General features: G+C 38.2%; 1 protein-coding gene across 5 annotated transcripts in view; it reads left to right on the top strand.

Moving 5' to 3' along the window:
• The window catches only part of LOC131688501 (acidic phospholipase A2 PA4), a 62,117-nt gene that overhangs the window by 27,016 nt on the left and 8,975 nt on the right, over positions 1 to 26,126 (top strand). For 3 of the 5 annotated variants that reach the window (XM_058972791.1, XM_058972790.1, XM_058972793.1), the window contains 4 exons: positions 15,755 to 15,900; positions 16,209 to 16,378; positions 18,376 to 18,570; positions 19,584 to 19,671. In XM_058972791.1, coding sequence (XP_058828774.1) covers positions 15,755 to 15,900; positions 16,209 to 16,378; positions 18,376 to 18,570; positions 19,584 to 19,671 — 599 coding nt within the window. Of the gene's footprint in view, positions 1 to 5,288; positions 5,308 to 15,754; positions 15,901 to 16,208; positions 16,379 to 18,375; positions 18,571 to 19,583; positions 22,523 to 26,126 lie in introns of those variants that run through there. The other 2 variants (XM_058972792.1, XM_058972794.1) reach the window with 2 other exon arrangements.

The raw sequence follows: 26,126 nt of genomic DNA, 5'->3' as shown, positions 1-26,126 counted from the left end.
TCGCCACACTATGCGCACAAATCGTGCAGCACGTAGATGTACGGTTTACAGATTGGGTGGACTGGAAACCCAATTTTATTGGTCTGTTGCAGTCTAGTCAGTCTATCCATTTCGAAGTGATTCTAACCGAAGTGATACATTATGAACTGGGGTAATCTCGGACTGAAGGTGAGGTGACATTTTATTGGTCTCCTCTTTCAAATGAGAACGAATTTGTGCCAGTTTAGTAGCTATGATATAGTTCTAAATAAAATATAAGTCGCAATATTCGTTGGATTTCAGACATTGATCATGTTGATCCTGGAAAAATACATACATAGTTCGCAATCAGTTTGTTTTAAATTTGCCAAATCCGAAACTGCCGAGGCACATATTTTTCGCATGTTTAATTAATAGTCTTACTCTGTTTTCATTGAAGGTTTGTGCTCGCTTAAATATGAAGAATCGGGCATTTTCTGGCTTGCTAATGTATTGGACTTGCAATATTTTCAATGCATTTATCAATAGAACTTGGTAACTTTTCTACAAAAATGCGTAGGTTCTTAACGCGGCTATATTGAATTGCTCTTTTGAAAAGGCAATTATGAGAATCGAACTAACTATACAATACGATGTTGCTTCCGAGGTGAAAATGAATGCGGTATGGCGCGAAACTGTGTACGTTATCCTACACTGAAAATCAAAGTTACCTATTTTTTGGGTTAAATTTGCTCACTGGGAAGTTTATACATGGGCAACCCAAAATTAGGTAGAAATTTGAACATGGCGATTACCCATAATTTGAGTTGGTCGCTGTGAACTTCGTGTTGGGTAGGAATTGAATAATGATATCTACTCAAATTCAAGTTCATCGCTTTGTACTTATATTTTGGGTAGCCCATTTCAAACAAAGTAGTAGGTAATGTTTTTGACAGCCATTGTTATTGTTGTGAATAAAATTGCATGAAGTGGCTCTGGAAAAGAATGGTAATTATAATGCATAATGCAATAATTTCAATTAAAATTAATGATTAATTTATTTCAGCCTAGAAAGTTAGGATAAAGCAATTAGCGCTGGATCTAAAACATGAGTCGGTGAGTACTGAAACGTTGTTAATTTTTTGATTGTGGGTTCATGTTGAGTTGCTCATATCATTCAAATAGCGGCCACCGCATCATTCCGAAACCCGATCGGACCTCGAAAGACACATTGAACTCATGATGGGACGTTGATGATTCATATTTTTTGGAAATGTCTGAAATGCATATCGCTAGAGTTAAAATAGAATATAACTACTAGAGGGTAATGGCAGCGGCTAGCGGTGATTAAATATTTTCTCGCTCTTACATATGATGGGCCCATTAGATTGACATTTGTTGCTCCTGACACACGCAGGTTAAAGTAATGAGTAACAATAGCAGCTACAACGTGATACAGTTTGGCAATTATATACCAAATGTTCCAGGCTGCAACAATTCTAAAATTAGTCTATTGATCAAAAGCAGGCAAAAACCTCAAGCGGTGTGAATTTAGTAAACGGGGTAATTCTAAAAGATATGACGAAATGTTGAATGATAAAAGGTCGAAATTGATTGAAAATAACAAAGGTAATGTTACTAAAGGTTTAATGAAAAAAGGTAAAAATTCAAACAAAAAAAAAGAATAATGTATTCTCACCGTTATGACGCGTCACCTCACCTAGTTTGGTGAGGTGAGAGCGAAAAGGCGATCACCGCAGTCACTTAGGTGACTATAGTCACCTAAGGTGACAGAAGTCACCTGGCAGAGCGATTCCAATAATCATTTTGAGTGACGACGGTCACCGTAAGATGGAAAAAAGTGAACAAATTCTCGCCTAAAAAATGTAGGTGATTAGAACCAAAAAGTGTTGCGTTTACATTCAGATTTTTTTTTTAATTTTCGGGTAACATTTCCTTTTGGATAATAGTAGTTGGGAAGTTTCCGAATGACGTAAATTGATGATAGGCGTTTTTTTGAAATTCAAGATGGCGTTAATATAGATGTCATTTGAAAGGTAGTGTTTAGTAGAAGGCAAAAAATGATGGTTGGAGCCATTTAAAAATCCAAGATGGTGGATTCCAATTATCACAAAACACTGAAAACGAAAATCAGCATGGGTGTCATTTGAAAGGTAGTAATTAGTAGATGGCAAAAATTGATAATTGGCGCCATTTTGAGTTCAATTATGGCGGCTTCCGGTTACTACAAAACATTGAAAACCATCATCAATATGGGTGTCAATTAAATGGTAGTGTTCAGTAGAAGGCAAAAATTAATGATTGGCGCCATTCCAAAATCAAAGATGGCGGCTTCCGGTTGCCACAAAACACTGAAAATCACCACCAATATGGGTGTCATTCGAAAGGTAGTTATTAGAAGGCGAAAATTGGTTCCATTTGGAAAACCAAGATGGCCGCTTTCGGTTATCACAAAACACCATAAATCACCATTAATATGGAAGTCATTGGAAAGGTAGTAATTAGTAGAAGGCGAAAATTGACGATTGAGGCCATTTGAAATCCAAGATGGCGGCTTCCGGTTACCACAAAACATCAAAAACCATTATCAATATGGTTGTCATTTGAAAGGTATTGATTAGTAGAAGCCATAAATCGACGATTGGCGCCATTTTGAAATCTAAGACGATTGACTTGGTTTGTTTGATAGAGCCCATCAAACGAATTTTCATGTGAGAGGTGACAGAATGGGGTCAATACACTGACAAAATCGGGGGTAGACTGAATCAGGCACAGACAATATCGCCCAGTGAGTACATTTTCTGGCAGAGACCGCTCTGCTAGATTTCTGGAAGTCTTGGTTTGGCAGCCCTGTTAGATTTCTGCGCGAATCCTGTCGCGTTAGTTGAGCTAGGACGAACTCGGTTTCGCTCGCGTTTTCTGGCAAATTTTGACAGGAACCGAGCTAAACCCTGGCGTAACTCGGATATAAACTGTGTAAAGATCCTGGCAATTCCTACCTGGTAGAATTTAGCACGAATCGAACAAAACATCTGACAAAGATGTGGCAGGAACCGTACAGAGATCTTGGCCGTACATTTCTGGCTCGATTCTGGATAAAAGTGAGCAGCATCGGTTGGTTTAACCGCTTCTGTCAGAAACGGTTGTTGCATTTGAGCGAATTCGTTGCCAGAATTCTCGCACAAATCGCGCAAAATGCTCGCAGAAACTCTGTCAGCATCAATTTCGCTTTGTTCAACTTTTGCTAACTTTCTGCTTGCCACGCAGACCGGGCGGTGGCTGATAATATTGGGTCTTCCCTATATTTCTAAATACTTCGATAACTATGTTTCTAGAATCATCCATTTCGTAAACTAGCATTCGGTGAAATGGAAATCGTCATACTGACGCTCTTCCTTTTTTCAAATCATCTATCTATTGCTTTTAACCCTTTCATGTCCAAAGTTTTTCTAGTGCATGCAGGGTTTCAAAACTATTTTTCCTTGAAAAAAGTGAGGTTAAGAAACACGAAATCTTTCTTTCATAAAGATAGGAGCTTCCCTCGCAGCGCTAGAAGCTGCTCAATTTCTACCTTCTAATGGTCAATTCCCCTAGAATATTCGATTTGAAACACATTTTGCTTAGTGACCGCACCCCACAACCCATAACTCTGGAATCGGAAATCGGATCGAGATGAAATTTAATAGCCATTTACGGGGATAAAACACCTTTCATTTGAGACCAAGTTTGGTCGAATCTCCGGGAAACAAATGAGACTGTAATTCTGAATTTGGATACTTCCGCCGGGGCTTCCGGAACCGACGATGGTGGCCAATGTGACCAAAGAGACTTTTAATGGCTGTTAGTGACCTAGTACTACAAATCTAAGTAGATGTGGCACCATTTTGAAAAAGTTTTCGCCTTTATACATTACAGAATTTTGAAAATCGACATTGTCTGCGTAATCGTACTCTTCACTCTGCAATTCCGGAACCGGAAGTCGGATCCATTATAAACTCAATAGCAGCCTATAGGAATGTTGTATCTTTCATTTGAGACTAAGTTTATGAAAATCGGTTCAGCCATCTCTGAGAAAAGTGAGTGAGATTGTGGTCACATACACACACAGAATTGACGGATTGAATCGAATGGTATATGTCACTCGGGCCTCCGGGTCTCCGTTTAAAAGACGGTTTTCAGAGCAGTTTTCTATTGAGAAAGGCAAAACGTAAATCGTACGAATAAGTTATAGCAAATAGTGGCACATTTTATACTTTTATAATTAGTGGCTCATGTCCCTTCAGATTTGACCGCACTTACCGCTTGATGACGTCCCAGTTTGATATTTCTTTTGAGTGTTTTGAGAAAACGAAAATCATCAACGCAGGCCTGGATACGGTTAAAGAAATATAAACAAATTTTGGTATCCTCGCATCGTTGTCCGGAGCAGTTGGATATGTAAGGATATTTATTATTTTTAATCTAGTCCTGTAATTTAATTCTATTAATCCAATCGTATATTTAAAGCATTGTCATCATTACCCCCAGGGTTGAAAAATTGATTCGGTTCTGTGACTCCGAATCTAAAGACTAATGCGTGCGGCATCGAAGAATTTATTCCGTGCATTTTAGGTCGTCTTGTTTCAAACACCTATTAAATCTATCTAAAGGGTAAATGTTGCAAAATTACACAAACTAAACATTAAAAATCTGACACGTTTCATTTTGTAGATGATGATCGAGTTGCACTTTTTGTTGCCAACGAACGGAAAACAGCGACCAGCTGCTGCATTTGCTCCACCACCTGTTTTTTCTAAGAGATCACAGATGTGTATTTTCGCTCTGCAGTTTGTTGCTTTTAGCTAAATAGTTGAAGAAATTTTTCTCCTCAAAATATTTGGTAAGTAAATAAGAACAATTTTGCATGTAATATAAGTTGTTATCGTGGGCGTGGAAACGACATTTATTCACTATTACTTGTGGATACACTGGAAGATAAACTAATGGCGTTTTCGTTTTTGACTCTGCACCGCACCAGTGTAGTCGGTGCTACACTCATTCAAACCTGAGGGTAATCAGTTTATCTCTTTTTTTGCATTACACCGGTGTAGCACCAAGAAAAAACGAAAGCGCCATAAGACTAATTTAATTTCTACCACATTTTATAGATTATTTCTGCTGCCTCTGCACTCCTTGCTGTCGTTCGATTCCGTTCACGTAGCTTCGACGTGCTGCCTCGTGGATCGTCAACTCGTTGGTAGCGAGCCGCGTGGCTTGTTTCGATATTCCACCTGTTGCTATGGGCCTTGGTTGCGGTTAGATGACCTCGCATCTGCGTGGTGACTTCAGGTATGGTTAAGATGATCGGTTGTGGTATAACGTATGTCATGTCAAACTGAGGCTTCCAATAGTCAACACCGGTGAAACAACGTCATCTCGGTTATTGACTTCAGATATATCGATCAATACGGAACATTTGAACAAGACTGTAGCTTACCCGAGCTCCGAGCCACTACAATTCCATTTGACTTTAGTCATACCGGCTGGAATATAATATAGAATTCTGGCTGTCTAAGAGACAAGTATTTTAATTGTGCATTCATTTTTTTTGTTTTTTGTTGATGATTAATTCATTTCAAATATATTTGTAGTTGGGACTGTGTCCACATTTGTAATTATGGCGCCACTGACATATGAGCAAGCGTATGGGGGATAGACCACTAGTGAATAATTGTTCTTAAACCTGAGGGGTATCCACCCATATTGATGGTGGTTTTAAGTGTTTTGTTACCAGCCGCCATCTTGGATTTCAAAATGACGCCAATCATCAATTTTCACTTTCTACTAATTACTATCTTTCAAATGACCCTCATATTGATGGTGGTTTTCAGTGTTTTGTGGTAACCGGAAGGCGCCATCTTGGATTTCAAAATGGCACCAATCATCGATTTTTATCTTCTACTAATTACTACCTTTCAAATGACACCCATATTGATGATGGTTTTCAGTGTTTTATGGTAACAGGAAGCCGCCATCTTGGATTTCAAAATGGCGCCAATCATCAATTTTCGCCTTCTAACAATTACTACCTTTCAAATGACCCTCATATTGATGGTGGTTTTCAGTGTTTTGTGGTAACCGGAAGCCGCCATCTTGGATTTCAAAATGGCACCAATCATCGATTTTTATCTTCTACTAATTACTACCTTTCAAATGACACCCGTATTGATGATGGTTTTCAGTGTTTTGTGGTAACGGGAAGCCGCCATCTTGGATTTCAAAATGGCGTCAATCATCAATTTTCGCCTTCTAACAATTACTACCTTTCAAATGACCATCATATTGACGGTGGTTTTCAGTGTTTTGTGGTAACCGGAAGCCGCCATCTTGGATTTCAAAATGGCACCAATCATCGATTTTTATGTTCTACTAATTACTACCTTTCAAATGACCCCCATATTGATGGTGATTTTTAGTGTATTGTGGTAACCGGAAACCGCCATCTTGGATTTCAAAATGGCGCCAATCATCAATTTTCGCCTTCAACTAATCAATACCTTTCAAATGACACCCATATTTATGGTAGTTTCAAGTGTTTTATGGTAACCGGAAGCCGCCATCTTGGATTTCAAAATGGCGCTAATAATCAATTTACAGCTTCTACGAATGGCTACTTTTCAAATGATACCCATATTGATGGTTGTTCTTAGTGCGAATGCCAAGCCTCCATATAAGCCTAAATTTTCGGTTACCCGAACGTTACCGAAATTTTGGATTATCCGCTCGTTATAAATGTTGGGTTATGCGCTCAGTACTCAAACTTTGGGTTATCCGCTCTTTACTCAAATTTTGGGTTATCTGCTCAGTACTCAAATTTTCGGTTATCCGCTCAGTACTCAAATTTTGGGTTATCCGCTCAGTACTCAAATGTTGGGTTATCCGCTCGTTACTCAAATTTTGGGTTATTCCATCGTTACTTAAACTTTGGGTTACCCGCTCTGTACCCAACGCATGGGTTATCTGTAACCCAAACTTTGGGTAGTCCTCACACTACCCAAAATTTAAGTTCAAAGCTTGTTACCCAAAAGTGAGGAGATGCACTTTAGTCCATTTTGGGTAGGATTCTACCCAAAATTAGGTAACGGCTGGTAAGCGTGTATATCTTGGAACACCAGTGACATATGACAGCCGCGAGATGAAAAATCGTGTTGTAGCTGCATGGTCTGCCTATGCAGGTAATGTATCATAATCTACAGATGCACCCGAAAGTTGTTTTATAAAAATCGCTGATATTCCCTGTCGCTTTGTACGGCCATAAGGAATGGACGTTGAAGGAGCCAACGGACTGTCGCGTGCTAAGAATGTTTAAGAGAAAAGCTTTGCGATAAGTATTTAATAAGACAATAAAAAGAAAACGTGTGAACCAATTATAATATATATAAACATTAGAGTGGCGCGCAAAAAAAAGTTTTTCGTGTGATAATGCCCCAACGGGATTTTGAAAATAATAGCATTAAAATTCCATCCGGAACCACTGGCACAAATCAAAAATTGGCAAAGTTTTATTTCTATAAATTATATCAAGAATGCTTTGTTATATCGTCGCTGTTGTGCTATCTTATGACAAACGCCATTTTGGGGTAAACTGAGTTAGATATGCCACATCACTTGGCTAAAAAATCTCTACAAAGTGGCGTTTTCAGAATTTTGACATTCTACTTGCTTACTGAGATATAGCGAGAAACGTGCTGAGAAATTTTCAATTTTTTACTTCAATTAACTGTGTATGGGGATTGGCTCAAGATATCTTGATGTATAAGATGTTTTTATGTTTAAAACTATCCGAGATACACAATGGTATAATAATTTTCAAAACAAAAATACACGCATTGTGTGAAAAAAGCAGTTTAAGTTTTAAATTGGAAATATAGCATGTTTGGCAACACTGTAACCAAAAATTTTTACAGATTCCCTGACTCATTTCCTTCAAGATGCATCTAACAGATTGTTTATAGACCAAATTAAGCCAAAGATATGAATAAAAGTTCATAATTGGTGAATTTTTACTATGAAAAATTTTCCATGCGCGATTATGACACGCCATACAAATTTTGCCATCAATGCACACCTATGACACGTGTGAGTGCGACTTTTGTTTACATTTATAGTAAAAACTCGCAACATAGTCAACCGATCTTCGTAATATTTGAGAGATTAATACAGAATAGATAGAAGCGTCAATTGTATTCTTTGAATTGTTTATACCATTTATAAGTTTCAAGCTATTCAATCTCAAACTTTAAAAATCGTTTTTCTCGGAATATGCTAAATGGCGCTTGTCATAAGATAGCACAACAGCGACGATATGTTGTTTAGTTCATTGAGTTTCTTTACACTTTTTGTGCTACCATTCATCACACAAAAAATTCTAAAATGAAAACATCCATTAGTTCAAATTGGAGGTTAAATTTCCTCAATGATGAATGGTTAATACACACAAAAATAATCATTTTCAGCGAAACAAAAATCATCTTTATATTACAACTATTTAAAATTTAATATAAAAATTTACAAAAATGAAAAATATAAAGCATTTTATTGGTAAGAAATGCTTTCATTCGACCAAACTGTGTAACCAAAATATACATTACTGATTTTATATATACAAATTGCCCCTCACTTTTTATTTGAGTTTCAGTTGAGTAAATTTATGGTTTTTCACTACGTAAATTTATAAATTCCCAAAAACGACAATATAAAGTGGATTTTTTTGGTGAAAATGACTTAAAATACACCAAATTGACATATTGCGCAAATATCGGAAAAGATTCCAACCAAAGCGATGTTCGGTCGAGAAACTGGAAGATTTCGGGCACAAAGCCCCGCTAACAGCACGTGTGCAATAAAGGAAAATGCCTTTGCCCAAGATAGAGCAAGAAAATCTGCAATAAATTCATTCATGATGCGAAAAAATCTAGTTTTCGGCCACGAAGATGAAGATGATAAACGTAAATTGAAATTGGGGATCCATCCAATAGCACATGGTAGTGCATCAATTGTCGATTTCCTTAAACCTATTTGTTTTGCAGAATTTTTCCTACGGATAGATTTATGAATTAGGTGTTTGATACAAAGTTGTAGAAATGACATGTTTCAGTAGATTTGTTGGTGGTATCCAACGGGGAAAACATATCGAAATGGTGAGTGAAGCGAAAGCAATTGGGTCATTAAGCCATATCCTGTTTTCGATTTTTTCCGAAGCAGCTGACGTTACAGATACGTAATAGAGCTTTTTTCACTTTTTTTACGCTAAATTACAATTTTTTTGTAAAATTGAATTATTACGAGCGATCACACCTTCCATTAAACTATCTTGATCCCTACCCTTATGCTGGGATAACTGTAAAAATGCTACCTCACGTGGCAAAATTCACTGTTAAGGAAGATCGATAGTGTCAAACGAAGACGTGTTTACATTTTTTTTAACAAAATCTATTAAAAATCATTCTGAAGTTTTGAAGATTGAACATACATATTGTTATATTAAGAAAGATGAGCTCTATCGGATTATCAAAGCAGAATTTTATTCTTCATTTAATCACCCAATTATGTGAAAAAATTTCCCCCAGAGGTAGGACTCGAACGTGCAAGCTTTGAGACTCCGGCGCAATGCACAAACCTTTTTACTATTCCTGGGATATGATGATGTCCCAGAAAGAACTTATGATTATCGCATTGGCGACAGTGATCGTGCCTTGTCTCCAAAGCGAAATTACACATAACTGCAGCTTCCACCCGACACATTTGCTCCCACCGAAGTGCGATGGATAATGAGCAAAACTTAGACACCAGACGATAGTGAAAACCCGGGTCTTGCTATCTATCGGGGAAATTAAATAGACCGACGCTCACTAGTAGTGACAGGTTAAAACTATTTCAGATATGCACCGAACATCTGCGGATTAGAAAGGAATTGAACTATGAACGAGTCGAACTTCACTCATTCTTGGGATGCATTCGTAAGATTTCGAAAGTAAGCACGAGGTGCGTAACTATCGTTTTGGAGGAGCTATAGGAATAAGGCTTTCGGTGATCATGAATCGGGGAATCGCATAAAAATATGTAACGTGTGACTTCGAAGCCAGGGTTTGTTGCGAGTACGTTAAATCGTTACTTTTGAGATTAGTTTGATCAGGGAATCATGTATAAACCAAAACTGAAGTATTTTCAAACCCGATTTGACTGGAAGATGTCGGATCTTGTTGATTGACACTGTTTGGAATGCATAGTAAAGACTTTGGTGGGCGTTTAGTAAATTTCTCTTCAGGATACTACAATGACGAATTTCGCGCCAACTCGAACAAATGTTGGCAGCACCCTCTCAAATTTTAATGAAACTTTCTGTACATGAAAACTTTGTCACAAAAAACCCCTTTGCCTACTTTGTTTTTTTTTAAATGATCTAGACTGTCTTTTGAAAAGGGCCAAACTTTTTTTTATCAATTTTTTTCAAATGGCTATAGTCTAAAAATGACAAATCGTACAAAAAAATACTCCTACAACATCAAATTTTTTAATAAAAATATTGAAAAAATTCTTCATTGACTCCTGCACCGAAAAAAATCGATTTTAAAAATTTAAAGTCGATTTACAAAATATAACATTTTTGATTTGGATGAAATTTTGTTCCAAGATAGGTAATTATGTTCCCTACCTACTGTCAAAAATTGGTTGTTGGGCACTTTTAAGAAAACAAAGTTATTTGAAAAAAACTTTTCCTTGTCCAAACTGAATTTTAAATTTGCTGTGTCCAGATTCTGTTTGATATGTAGTTTTCGCATAAAGTGTATGTTGACGAGATGATGGCAAAAAATGATATTCCACGCCGTTTTGGAATTCAAAATTACATCATATTGTTTACTTATCAATTCTGAGCACTCCTGTCAGTGATGTTTCGGCAGTATAGCTTTATTGTTCACGTTGTGATTATTGAGATGAGAGGAAAGTAAAAGCAAGAATTGGAGCTGCTGTTAAATACGATAGCTATTCAGCGAGTTTACGCGATGTGGAACAATTAGCTAAATTCAAAATGAAACTTGGGCTTACGAAAGTCACCTTTATTCATTGCCGTCCTGCCAGCCACACAGAATTGCTATAATTAAAGAAAGAACCCAGAAAAAGTGACATGGTTGTAACAGCATTAAAATCAAATTTCACATATCAACTCAGGTTTTTAGTGCTACGATCCCACTGAGGCCCTTTCACAATAGGGGCTCGAATATTTGACGACTGGCATATGAGACCAGTGCTACACCGTCTGAACCGCCGTACCAAGGCAGGGTCAACTAAAATTACAAAATTTTAATTTAGCATCAACATTTTCCATTCTCTGTTAGTGATATTATGCTTAAAATTAACGTAAACATATTAAAGGGCGAACACGAAATTATTGCGACACCGAAAATGTCATGCCAATTTTCTTATAATGTTTAAAATCAAACCAAAATTTTAGGGTACATATATTTACTTCAAAAATCAAAGGAAAAGTTAATCGATGGAGCCTTGAGTGTAAAATTGAACGAATTTTCGCTTGATGCCCTCCATCAAAGTCTTTACAGTATCATCCGGTACCAGTTTCTCAGTTTTTTTCCATTTTCTTAACATGTCCTTCTCGTCTTTGACTGTCTTCTTGCTCTTCCGAAGTTCCCGCTTTATCATTGCCCAGTACTGCTCCACAGGGCGCAGCTCCGGTCAGTTTGGCGGATTCATGTCCTTTGGAACAAAATGGACAGAATTGGCCTCATACCACTCCAGGACACTTTTAGAATGTGGCATGATGCCAAATCTGGCCAAAATAGCGGAGCTTCGTCGTGCTGCTGCAAGAACGGCAAAACGCGTTTCTCGAGGCACTCAGATTTGTAGATCTCGCCATTTACTGTGCCCTTTGTCACGAAAGGCTCACTCCTCAGTCCGCAAGAGCAGATGGCCTGCCAAATGAGATATTTGGAGGCGAACCTCGACATTTTCTTCTTATTAAATTTGTCGTCCACATAGAATTTGCTCTTGCCGGTGAAAAACTCCAACCCTGGAATTTCCTTAAAATCGGCTTTTAAATACGTTTCGTAGTCCATCACACAGCAGCCATATTTTGTCAGCATCTTCTCGTAGAGCTTTCGTGCCCGAGTTTTAGCCGTCGATTGTTGCCGCTCATCGCGGTTTGGGAAGTTCTGTACCTTGTATGTATGTAGTCCAGCTCTCTTCTTTACATTCTGGACGTCGCTCTGCGACATGCCGATCTTTTTAGCCAAATCACGGCTTGAGACGTTGGGATTTGCTTTAATCATCCGCCTTACCTTTCCCTCCGTCTTTTTGTTCTCCGGTCCCGGTTTTCTCCCAGCTCCTTTGCCGTGGTCCAACGTCAACCACTCCTGGAACCGCTTCAACACTTTGGAGACGGTTGAATGGTGAATGTTCAACATTTTCCCAACTGCCGGTGCGACAGGTCAGGAAATTCCAGGTGTTTGGAAAGAATTTGTTCTCTCGACTCGCGTTGGTTCACCTCCATTTTCGTTGAATCGAAAAACACGACTTCGAGTTTGACAGCATGTAAACAATACACATCAATGAGAAAAAGTGCAAAATTTGGTTGATTTTTACCCAATGGAAAAAAGTTATGCCCTGTTGAATGTGTCGCAATAATTTCGTGTGCGCCCGTTACCTGTCATTTTAAATTCTAGAATGTCCGAAAAAAAATTTGCTTTGCTGAAAAAAAATCAATTAAAAATGAGTGACTTTTAAAAATGGTCGAAAATTCACTTTTTTTAACTTGGGTCGCTTGCAAAACTAAAAACTAAATACATATGATCGACACACATTATATGTTTTTGGAAAAGGCATCTCGGCACCTTTCAGTCTGCATATTGATTGATTGTATTACATATTTGGATGATTTTCACACGAAATATTAATTAATAACTTACTCAAAAACAAGTTTTTTGAGAATATCTCAAAATCGCTTCTTTAAACAAAACAAAACAAAAAATAAATATTGTTTTCGTGTTCAGCGACCCAAAATTAGGTTAGAAAATACTTTTTCTCGATGCTTCATTTTTCTTGTAAACTAGTGATATGTACCATGGAAAGTCTTCGCGAGGTGGAATATATCTGAAGGTGAAAATTAAGCTTAAGCGTACGGAACTCGCTTATCTTCAGAATAATTACGTGTACAATGCAGTACTGATATCATTAAACACTCCAAAACACAAGCAGAAAGATTCGTTTGGCCAAACAACCAAAAACGCGGGATGAAAGCAGTAGCGTTAAAAAATTCCGTGTGTATAACAATATAGAGGTAAGGCAACATGACCTGTCATCGCCTACCTCCCTGAGATAATTGTAGAAAACACACACTACGGTGAAGTAGAATCCGTTACACCAATCAGGTGAGATTTGATCTCAGGTGTTCTTGTGGTGAGAACGGTGTTCTTGCGAATGAAACATAACACTGAGACACAAACGATTACCAAATTTGTGGTCTCTATTCAGGCTATAATAACAACGGCAAAAGCAGCATCCAGCACTCCAAAATCAACTGTCAGTATCATCGGCGAGGAAGTTAATGATGGCTTTACACTGGTGATCCATAAGTGTAAGAGGCAAGAAAGAACATTTGATCGTAAGCACCAAGACAGCATTGGGGATGATAAAATTGACGTGAACGACATGAGAACAGCAATTGACCCCCAAGTTCCAATAGCCGAATAGACATATGTTTCCCAACTGCGAAAGAAGGTTTCCACGTGCAATAGAATGTTGCATGCACGAGATCCGACGGATCCTCAATAATATTTCTCGACAAATATATGATTAAGGCTCAAAAGCCACATGTCAAAATTCAAACTGTTTGAGGAGAAATTCTGAGGAAACTCTTATTACTTAAGCACGGTGCGTGGCAGTCAACGATAGAGAAAACTTTTCTCTTTTGTTTGCTATCAACGGCGGTGCTGGACGATAAACGGTTCGTCCGGAATTTCCCCCCAAAGTTAATGTTGACAGTTGGCTTTTGATATAAGATATAAGATTTTATGGTCACCGCAACATATTTATTTCATGGACTTGTTGACTTTTCTCGGTGAAAATGAAAACTTCAAATTTTCCCATTACTACACGTAACGTTTCGGCTTACTGCTCTTCAGCCATCGTCGGACGCCTACAAACATTTATTTAGCATTAACGTTAACATCAATTTGTTCACAAAAAATTACAAAGCTAGCATTCACAAATTAAACACAATTTACAATTAACTCACATAAACTTATATCACGCATCTCCATTCACTCTCGTTCACTCTCCACCGCTAGGCGGGCGATCACTCTTCGACTGTCTGCGTTCCTCGCTATTCAAACACTGTCGAAGCTTGGTGACCAGACCGTCGTATGTTGTGCAGAACGTTCCACATTCTCTTTGTAGGTTCACCGTTTTTTCCTCGCCGAGAATTTTGATGTGAAACATCTCTGCAGTTAGTCTGCTCTCCTGGTTTTCGATTCGTTCCAGTATCCGGGTGTTGTCGAAATCGAAGATGTGTCCTTCTTGCAATGTGTGTTGGGCTAAACCAGTTCTCGCATCTTTTTTCTTCGCGTCGTTCTTGTGTTCCGCTACTCTCGTTTCCAGCCTTCTCCCCGTTTGTCCTACATACGTTTTGCCATCGCCTGTTCCACACGGAATCGAATACACCACGTTCTTCTGTTTCCCTGGTGGGATCGGGTCTTTCAGTTTGGAGAAAATTCTGTTTTTTATTTTATCTTTTGGCTTGAAAGCAAGTTTTGTATCGTGTTTTCTCAGAATTTTCTCTAGTTTTTCACTGAGTCCCGGGACGTATGGCACAGCTACATATGCTATTTCAGCAGTCGCATCTTTATTCTGCTGTAGGCCATTATAGTGTTTATGGACCCGATCTTTCAGAATTTTGCGAACAAACCAGTAGGGGTAATGGTTTATTCGCAATATCTTTTTGGCTGTTTCGATTGCCGCTGGTCGGTTTTTACAGTCGGAGAGCTTAACTGCTCGATCTACGAGTGCAATTGCCGTGTTGCATTTATGCGAATAGGGACTCTCTGAATTGAAATCCAGATATCTACCATCCGCTTGTTTGGGTAGCCAAACTCTTTCGATGCGATCATGGTTTCTGGTTAGCATCATGTCAAGAAATCTCAATTTCCCGTTGTCCTCCTCTTCAATGGCTTTTGAGCCCTAATCAAATGGTTACATATCGCAAATATATAAAAGGCCCGCGGCTCCGTTAATTAACCGAAATGAGTTATGTAAAAACGGAGTTTGTCTTAAGATCTGAGAACGGAAGAGAGTCATAAAAAGCGGGATCTTATGATGGAACGGTGTACCACCAGTGTAATAATAATGATTCAAAACCTATTACAATGTTTATTTATGCGCTTGGATTTTCATGTGTAGCTAACTGATGATCTAAAAAAAGTCTGTGGCCTCATTTATTTCTAGTGACGAGTCCGGAATATTCTAGGAATCCAAAAATATCAATGTAGTATTAAAATTATTTAGGAAAGTCACGTAGATAATTATGAACTCAAGTTCAAATGATTCTACGTCGAAGAAGGAATCAATTTTCATGATTACAAATTCATAATAAACCAAAAGATAAAAAGCATAGTTATAATTCAGATTTTATTGGACCCTCCATATGTTTACATACATATTTGTAGTATTTTGAAATTTCTATGGTATTATTTTAATTTGCAATATTCTATTAAACCTTCCCTTCCAGATGGATCGACCTCTTCTTAAAGTCGCAGCGCTTTCTTTTCTCGTAACAACCGCAGTATGCAGTTCAGTTCTAGTGGCTGATTTTCGTATGACAAGAATGGTAGAGTTGAGCAGCCGTGCGCCATATTGCAAAGTTCATTCCGACCGGTAAGTAAACACACCAGTGGCAATGGCTTTGAAACTTCACTGCCTTAAAAACCTGCTCAAAACATACTCTCGTTCATTGGGTCATTGGGTGGTAAAACATAGCGAGCGAAAAAATGCCTTCCGGGCGAAAGGAAAAAAGTCGTTTGTTGTGTTATGCTCGAACAAGACAGAAGTTGGTTCGATGACCGGTTCGTTCACCCGATAATCCAATGTCACATAACTGGAAATTATTGAACAGAAACGGACATTTATAATCGAGTTGTTGTCTTCCTATATGCTCATCTGCACGCATCTTTGTTGGTGGAAAGAGGCGACATCCAGCGGATGCTGTTGTCCTTTGATGCAGTGAAGGTCAGACAGGTTCCTCGTGAGTCGGTGATTGCCCTGGAGGAGGTGTGCAACGAAGCTAGTGGAATTTCGGGCGAACTGCAAGGCGGCCTTGGCTTCATTTATCCGGGTACCAAATGGTGCGGACCAGGTAAGAAGATGCTGTGCGAATTTTTGAAATGAGAATTGATGCAGTCGGCTGTTTTTTTTTGTGCACTAGACTGAGTGGCGACATTGGTCCTTGAATTAACTATCATGAACTCTTTGGCATTTCTCAGTTTTATGAGCAATGTAGCGAAATAGAAACTAATTTTTAATTGCGCTGTAATGATTCAAACGGTTTTTTGATGAGATTCAGCTCTTACATGGATTGATCATAAAAACATTAAGAGCACGATTTCATGAAAACTACTACTTTGTATTTGTAATAACCTCGCAAGAATTGCTATTTAGACTTTTAGTTGCTGCTGGGTCCTGGGTCCTCTTTTGAAACGAGAAAATAAATATCTCAAAGTACCTGCTCAACATGTTTTACTATAGCTAATTTCTTAGATTTAGCGGGTCTCCTAATACAATGTATTGATAGTTGAACTTTCGAAATATCTCTTGATCAGCATCATGTTTATTTTTGGAAATTTGCGATTCTGTTTGCGACCTGAGTGCAAATTTACTAATATATTATTTAAATTACGACCTATTTATTAGTCGATGAGATGGTCTGGTTTGTAGTTAAACTTTTGGGTAATGCCAGGGTAGGACTAAATGTTGGTAAGTCGTGAATTTCTTGCAATAGGAGCTCAATTCAACATTTATGAATATTCTGAATAAGCGTTGTGTCCCAAACCAGTAAAGCATTTCCATGGTCCAAATTATTTGACATTTTTGTAATCAAAATTGCTAAATGCACTGGTAGCTTCCTGGTGTAATTCAACTCGTTTATGGACAATTTCACAATAAGATAAAAAGACGAATATACCAAGAGTGCGAGATTCTTGAAGGATTGAAGGATGTACTTTGTACTTTGAAGCTAAATACCTCCTCATTTTCAGCAAATTTCCGGACAATATATACCTGACTATTTAACACTCAAATTATATATAAAAGCTAAACGAAATTACGCGAAAAGTATTTTTCACAAATGATTCAGTTGATTTTACAAACCGGCATCTATGGAATTAGACTTTTGACATGTATATAGGACTAATCTAACCGGCTTACATTACAAACGGTGGAAATGAAAAAAATAAATGGCTTACCCTGTTGGTAACCTAACTCTCTAGTTTGCGTGATTATTCAAATAATCTCGAAGACGTAGTATTGATTCTTTAGGTTTATTTTAATAAAGAATATTTCACCGATTCATGTTATCTAAACTCTCACAAGTTCCACATTTACAACTGTAAATTCATCGTCCTACCCTCATGGCGACTGTATATGAGGAAGTTCTCACCCGGAACCGGTATTTAATGGTATCTTGTAATGGCATGAAAAGATATATGACGATAAAAGAGGTTGAAAAAATCGGGTTTGAAGAAATATGCTATTGATATATGCCTTTTTGAAAGGACGCCATTCCGCACAATTTTAGATAATAGATAGATGAGCATAGGCTAGTTTGAGCTATTGTGTGACAAAGGATGATGTAGCAACTTGTTTTCTACGTAGTCGGTGTTCACAATTGTATAAAGATGATACATTCAGGACGCCTAATATGTCCCTGTTAGTTTAACAACAGAAACAACTTGTTGTGTTAAAAATGTACAAAATTGGTGCTAATCCGGTGGCGTGAACAAAAAATCTAGGGTAAACTGCTAGTTTTGGCTCTATTACAGAGGGTGCCATACTTTTTTTTATTAATTGCGCGGCCTACAATCGATGGAATATATTTAACTTTGTTCCTAAGAACCAATATAATAACAAAACTGGCCCGAGAATAGTAAAATACTTTTGTTTGAGTGCCACGATAACTCGAATCGATTGCGGCAATTATCACACTACCGTTTGAACCACTGAGTTGAACAAAGTTGGCAGACGTTGCTTTAAACAAATGGGTATAGTGATAACAGAAACAGGGCGAAAATCGGCTCATCACCCTATCTACTTTTTACCGCTGCTACTCTATGTTCTTTGTTTGTTGTACACTTGCAGGAAACATAGCAACCAACTACTCGGACGTGGGCCGATACGCTGACGAGGACCGGTGCTGCCGCGAGCATGACATGTGCCCGAACGTTCTACTGCCGGGGGAATGTCGCCGGAGCCTGTGTAACCGAGGTGCCTTCACGAGATCACACTGCGACTGTGATGCAAGATTTAGAAGATGTTTACAAAATCTCAACACCGGTCAGTATACCCCCCAAGACTGTTTATCGTTTCAATATCAATTGCCGCTCAATGAAGTGCCGAGCTGCAAATGCTTGTGAGGTCACACGTTCGGCATCCACGGAATGCTGTGGTAGTGGAATTGTATCTTTTGTTTGATTTATTTCTTTTCGCCTCTAAACATCCTTGAAATCGATTATGCTTGATTGTAGTGTTTATTTCCACTTGCGCTTAGTATTTAGATGAGTCGGTATACAATGTATAAAAGCACACTTTTGTGGTTGCTCACAAGAAATACTTACCAAATTCTGTGATCGCGTATTCAAACAGGTGTGACTTTGAATGTCTATTCTTGTAAGATTATTCAAATGGTCTTATGAGCTTTGTTTACATTCTCTTTCGATTATGACGGCGTCGGCCTAAAAGTCCAATCAATTTCTGGTACATGTAGAAAGACTATGAGTTCGACTAGCATGCAAAGAGTTCAGGAGCAAACGTTCAAGGGACGTAGTTATGTGCGGAAGAAATAGAAAACATACAGAGGCTTTTATTTTTACATAAGATTATTTTAATAATTTTACTAGAATTCATAGTTTTTCGTGTTTTCGGATATGGATTTATCCATTTTATGGTATGATTCAAGGGTAAATTTTCAAAAGTTCGTATTATTACAACACGGTCGCTGTAACACTTACCCCTAGCTCTGCATAAAAACCATCGTCTTTCGATGTGTACTAGAAGATTAGTGAAATGAATTTTAGTAAGGAAATCGAAAGAGAATGTAAACCGGGAGACGATCACAATGTTTCTTCTGTCCTATTGAAAATTTTCTCCATAGTTCTTCACCGCCATATGCAATCATACTCCCATTCTCTCACACAACAGTTAAATACCTACCGTGCTATGTTGTTGAAAAGCCCTTAGTCTGAGGGCAGTCGACACTACGCTGTCATGTAATGGGTCCCAAATTATATGTATTAGATTAGCCCAGTTTTGCTTTTGACCTTGTCATGTTTTTCGTTACTTCATTACAGAAATCGCCAATACGCTGGGAGCTGTTTTTTTCAACGTGGTACAGGTGACATGCTTCAGCGAGAGGCGCCCATGTTCGATTTGGCAAAGGTTAGTATGAGGAGGCTTAAAAAGCGTAAACAGAGCATAAATGTTAGGGTGATGCGGGATGGGACAATTTTTTTAATTCGTTTTCATGATGATCAGCTTAATTTGCAAACAATTTACGTATTCCCTATGGGATTTAGGTTCAATTAACCTGATGTTCAGAATTGAATGGATCTAACCGATTGTCATAATCTTCCACATTTATACAATTTTATAGTTTCTTCGTAAAATTATGTAACTTTAGGAAAAATCATAATTTTTTTCCTATATATATATATATAGAAAATCAATAAATACGAAAAACCGTGACCCTATTAAGTGTTTCAAAGTGCCGCGGATCAAACCTTCATAGTTTTATGATACATAGTCTAGATATTGAAAAAAATATTTGTTTCCGCATTTTGATACGCAATCCTTTTTGTTAAACGTATTCAAGGCGGTTATCATGAAAAACTTGCATCATTGCATTTAAAGAGTACAATATAAAATAAATAAATAAAAAAAAACGTTTGAAAATTACTTCTTTTATCCTTGGAAATGAGCATATATTGAAGATATCTTAATGAATTAACTTTCTTAAAACCGAAACTACTTCAAAACAGCCATTTAAGACGAAAGGGGCCCACATTTGAATAGGTGCTCAAGAGTATTTTCCAAGGTTCTCTTAAAACTGTTAGGTGTTGTCGAAATATAGGATTTCAAGATCTGCTTAAACTATGATAAACCTACCATAGGTTTTGATAGATTTATGGTTGGCTTCTTCAAGATCCTTTTTTCCAATTCACTATGTAACTGTTTTGTTAGATAGAGGTTGTTTGTAATCGAAAAGAATCTGTTGAAGAAAAATAATTTATCTATTATATGACATTCATTTACCAAAATCAATACGAATGAGAATCAATAATATAAGTAGTCAGCTTTTCTATCTTATAATTGCGTAAGCTTTCATGCTATCAACAGAAATTGATGATTTATGTATGCACGCTATATGTACAACACCTACAGATCTGGATACACTATTTAATTACAATCACCCAGTTTGCTGTTCACTCATCATTTAGTTACATTTCAAACCTTCTCCATTGGTATACTTAGGTATTAAGGTATTAAGATACTGAGATACAAACGTCAACAAGAAAGTCTTAAAATTATCTTTTAGTTTTGAGAAGGTTAAAGAACGATGTTTCAAAAAGGGGCTCAAGAGTTTCTAAAACTGGTTATAGGATTAAGATAGAATTATGAATAATACAGCTTTATGGAACTATCTTCAAGTGGCCTTAAAACACCCTTAAAATACACCAATCATATAAAACTAAATGTCCTTTGCAAAACTTTCCAAACGAGAAAGTTTATCGCACAGCGTTTTCATCCTTAGTAGGCACAGACCCAACTTTTGACCATAAGAAATTTCCAGAACTTGCTGACAATGCAGCATGGAAGCGTGATAATTTCGCAGCTTCGAACCTCGTGATAAATTAAGTTCAAGAAAAACCATTAATATATTACACTATAGGATTTATTTCCCCACATTATGGCAGTATTTTCATTCTAAGGATCTGTATCTACTCATTTTTGTGAATTTTTGCGAAACCATTAGTTATTCGGCAGTTTTACATTAGGCGAGAAAATATCATCTCATATTATACCGCGAAAAGATGAGATCCAATGCTGTCTTGTCGAGAAAAGTTGGAGAGCAAATAATGTTACATCGTATGTTTGCTTCTTTATTGCTGGTCGCAGTAGGTGAAATATCGCCTCATTCTGTTCACGAAGGCGAAAGTTGTAAACTCTGGTTAATAGCAACATTGTTACGGTTACACTTCTAACGCCGTTGCTTTGGTAATATCTTTCCCGCTTTCATCCCAGCGTTAGTAAGGAAACGGTCGAAAAAATAACCGAAAAGACACTAGTATTTTGAACATTATATCCTTTAAAGTCAGATCTCATCCAAAATACCGCACAGCAGCTCTTTATCCAGATACATGGCCGCAAGGCATACTGTTTAGGCAATTTGAGGATAACCGTACCCAGAACATATGGTGCCCGTCGGCCGATTTCCCTCCGCTTTCAGAAGAAGCATGTAATCCGCTAATTCAACCTGGCCCTTCTACGATCCTGTCGTAGAGTTCGCAACGATTATCAATGCCACTATAGCTACACCATTATTGTTAAGGAGTGTCGATGTCGAAGGTATATTGGGACGTAACGCAGCTGGTACCATAGAAGCCCTGTATCTCCCCGCCACAATCGAGCCTTTGTCGCCAGTGTTCAGCAAGCGTCCCGATCCTGTGTGCGTGAGAAAGAGTCTTCCAAGCGGTCCATCCTGGCAAGTATTTTTATTTAAATTGCAACAATACAACGGCTGATGCGTTTCACGCTTCTAGCTCATCATATAGCTCTCGTCGCAAGCTACCTCTTTCGCTACACATCGCAGTTGATATGAGATGCCTCAAATCCCCCATCGCAGTCGAGATAGTGATCGTCCGATTCCGTTCGTAGTACTGATTTAAGAACCTCCCAACCTGCTCCAAAAGACAACATTGCTGCGCTCTCTTCTACTAGAACTGTCGACGCCACTCCAGCCGAACCTGATCCGACCTCCAACAGTATCTGGTATTACTACCAGAACGTCGGTGGCCTAAATTCATCAACGGACAGCCATTAGTTAGCTACTAGGGGCTGCTGTTATGATGTTGTCGACTTGACCGAGACTTGGTTAGATAACAGTACTCTGTCTCACCAGGTGTTTTGTTCGGCATTTGATGTATATCGCTGTGATCACAACGCCCTCAACAGCCATAAGACGTCGGATGGTGTTGTGCTTGTGCTTGGACCTACATTGGATCTCTGCTCTGTAAGTGCTTGGAATTACGCTCCATATTGTTCCACAACTCTGTTTCCTTTAGTCCTGCATGTGCGTCATCTTCCCCCATTACATCTTGTGTTCGATGGTAACATGAGAGTAAACTTTGAAGACGTTACTAACTCCATCGTCTAAGTTTTTGAAAACGCAGACTGCATCATTGGCATGCTGTTTAATATAAACTGTGACGAAAATTTCAACCACGACGACATGAACGATGCAACGAAGACGTTTTCTAATATTTTTAATTACCTTATTGACCGGCATGTACCAAAACGAACAATTAGCACCAATCAACAACCTCCCTGCCAAAGAAGCTGCATTTAAAAAACTTGAAGGATTAGACGCTAACATTACGAAACCACTACTTTCAACTTAATTACGAATACAAACGGCAAAGCAGACTAGTCTTCTCCACACATCTACGGAACGTCGAGCGTCAACTGAAATCTATATGAATGAGCTGCGAAACGAGTCCGGATTACCATATTGTATGACGCTAAGGAAATCTTCCAGCTGTTTTCCAGCAAATTTTTACGTGTTGTTTTTCGATGAGCGTCTTACACCACAACAAGTCGCCGCTGCCTCTCACTCCTTTTTAGGACGCTTCATCAACCGAATATACGTCGCTAATGCTTCTATTCTTGCAGCAAACTCTCTAGTTCTCGGGGTCCAGATGGTATCAGCGGGTTTCTTGAACTCATTCGACGAGTCTTCGAGCTATCACTCACGACTGGAACATTCCCTTACTACTGGAAAGCAGCGGACATGTTTCCAGTTCATAAAAAAGGAAATAAATTGAACATTGATAATTATCGGGGAATCTCGTGTTTATGTGCCGTATCAAAACTATTCGAGCTGGTTGTTTTAGACCCTATTTTCTTTCACTGCAAAGACTACATTGCAGATGACCAACACGGTTTTATGCATAAACGATCGACAACAACCAACCTACATTCACAACATATGTTTTCGATGGATTTACCGATGGACTGCAAACCGATGCTATTTATAAACTCGGTATTCAAGATCAACTTCTTCGCTGGTTTCGTTCATATCAAACTACAAGGACTCTCTTTTGCCCACAATATAAACATTTTTCGACAAATACGGGATTCAACCGATTCCGAATTTCTTCAACGTGAACTGGACAGCTTCAGTACGTGGTGTGATGTGAACAAAATGGTTCTAAACCCTAGCAAATGTCAAATCGTCACGTTTACGAGAAAACCTCATCCGATTCAGTCAATTACCGTCTGTTCGACTCGAGAATCCCAAGTGAAAGTGTCACGCCGAGGATCTTGAATTCGGCACGTCTTCTTGGCGTACTGGGAAGTCGCCTTGTCCGGCCAGAAGACGTACTTCCCATCCGTATGATGCTCCTTTAAGGACGGCAGAAGAATTTTCTCAAGACACTCCTCCTGATACACTTATTGTTTAATGGCCAGACCGCTCGGTTTGAATCACGGCTTTGAAATTCTTCTGTCCAATATGGCGATGTACAGCATATTTCAAATTTGTGCTTAAACTTATGTTTTGCTTCGGAGGCTGTAGCCGACTTCTCACTGTATTTGTTATTTGCTGGAATGTGGGTCTTCGAGAGCGGAAAGTAACTTTCGTCGTCCAGCGCGAACGTCGTCCCGCGGTAGTTCTTCGTCATCCACCGGCATTGCGATTTCACGATCGCTATCTGCTCGTCCGTGTACTCGGGGGAACGAGTCATCTTCAGACAGATGATCTCCTCCATCTTGAGAGTTCAGAGAATCAAGGTATGGGAGCAGTGATATTTTTGACCGGCGTTACGCAAACTCGTTCCGTCCTTGTTGTCGCTTCCTTCTTCTTCTTCATCATCCTTATCTTCGCTGGACGGCCGCTACCGGCCATCCGCTCCACGATCAGGGATACGGTGCCACTCATTTTTGGGAGTCCAGCTAGCAATTCTCTTGGAGAGAAAAAAAATTACGCTCTTTACATTAATTTCAGAAAGGTATTAAAATCATTCTCATTTTTTATTGAACACTCGTTATTGTGAATCAGGCATCATGACAGCTAGGGTCCGCTTGACGTTGGAATATTGCTGTTTGGAATCCGTACTACCAAAACGGGATTGCCAGAATCGAGGCATCGATTCCCTATTTATCGTTCAAGGTGTTGCAAAATTAACTTATATGGAGCTTTTTACATTAAAATTTACAATATTGATGCTGCTCCTGATGTTTTGAATTCCACCAAGTTCACACTAGTAAGAAGGTCTGAAATACAAAAAAACATCAATTTCCACCATAGTGAAATTGAAGAAAAAGTAAAACTTGAAAAATTTACCAGTTTGCAATTCATTTCACTTCTTCCATATTCACTTCTACTTGTTCACACGGGAAATGCAGTTAAACTACATTTTACATTACATTTCACGCTTCATCGTCGCATCACTTAAGGGTAATGTGTAAATCAGATAGGTTCTACCTATAGGATGTCAGATGTGGTTTGCAGGAACCACGTGATGTCTTTCGAAATGTGAAAATTATTCATTTACGTGAATAATCACCTAAAATCAAAGTGATTTATTTATTGAGTGTAATTCTACATCATCAAAAAGATTCAAACATACAGGCTCGTACCATCCGAGGTTATCACCGCCGAAAAATAAGTTCCTCTAAGTGATACATCGTCGCTGTTGTGCTATCTTATGACAAGCGTCATTTTGCACATTTCGAGAAAAACGATTTTGAAAGTTTGAGATTGAATATCTTGAAACTTATGAATGGTATAAACAGTCCAAAGAAGACAATTGATGCTTCTATCTAATCTCTATTAACCTATCAAATATTACGAAGATCGGTTGACTATGTTGCGAGTTTTTACTATGAATGTAAACAAAAGTCGCACTCACACGTGTCATAGACGTGTATTGATGACAAAATTTGTATGACGTGTCATAATCGTGCATGGAAAATTTTCCATAGAAAAAATCATCAATTTTTAATTTTTAGTCATATATTTAGTTTCATTTGATCTATAAACAATTGGGGAGATGCATTTTAAAGGAAATGAGTCAGGGAATCTAGAAAAAAACTTAAACTGTGTTTTTCTCACAACTCGTGTATTTTTCTTTTGAAAATTTTTATGCCATAGTGTTCCTCTGACATTTTTACACATAAAAACATCTAAAACTTCAATATAACTTGAGCAAATCCCTAGATACAGTGATTTGACGCAAAAAACTCATAATTTCTCATCGTGTTTCTCGCTATATCTACGTAACCATGCAGAATTTCAAAATTTTGAAAACGCCACTTTGTAGAGATTTTTCAGACAAGTAATGTCGTATATCTATCTCAGTTTACCCAAAAATGGCGTTTGTCATAAGATAGCACAACAGCGACGACATGATAATTTAGGCTTAACGTCCATTATGCAAATCGTCCATTATGCATAACGTCCATTATGCCTAACATATATTATGCCCAACGTCCATTATGCCTAACGTCTTTATGCCTAATGAAATTATGCCTAACGTACGTATGTCAAATGTCCGTATGCCTAACGTATTTATGCCTAATGGGGTACATCCGTATGTATGAGCCCCAGGAAGGAT

This window comes from Topomyia yanbarensis, chromosome 3 (genome assembly GCF_030247195.1).
Source record: "Topomyia yanbarensis strain Yona2022 chromosome 3, ASM3024719v1, whole genome shotgun sequence".
NCBI lineage: Eukaryota > Metazoa > Arthropoda > Insecta > Diptera > Culicidae > Topomyia > Topomyia yanbarensis.
Note: the sequence above shows the minus strand (reverse complement) of the source record. Positions and strands in the feature narration are given on the sequence as shown.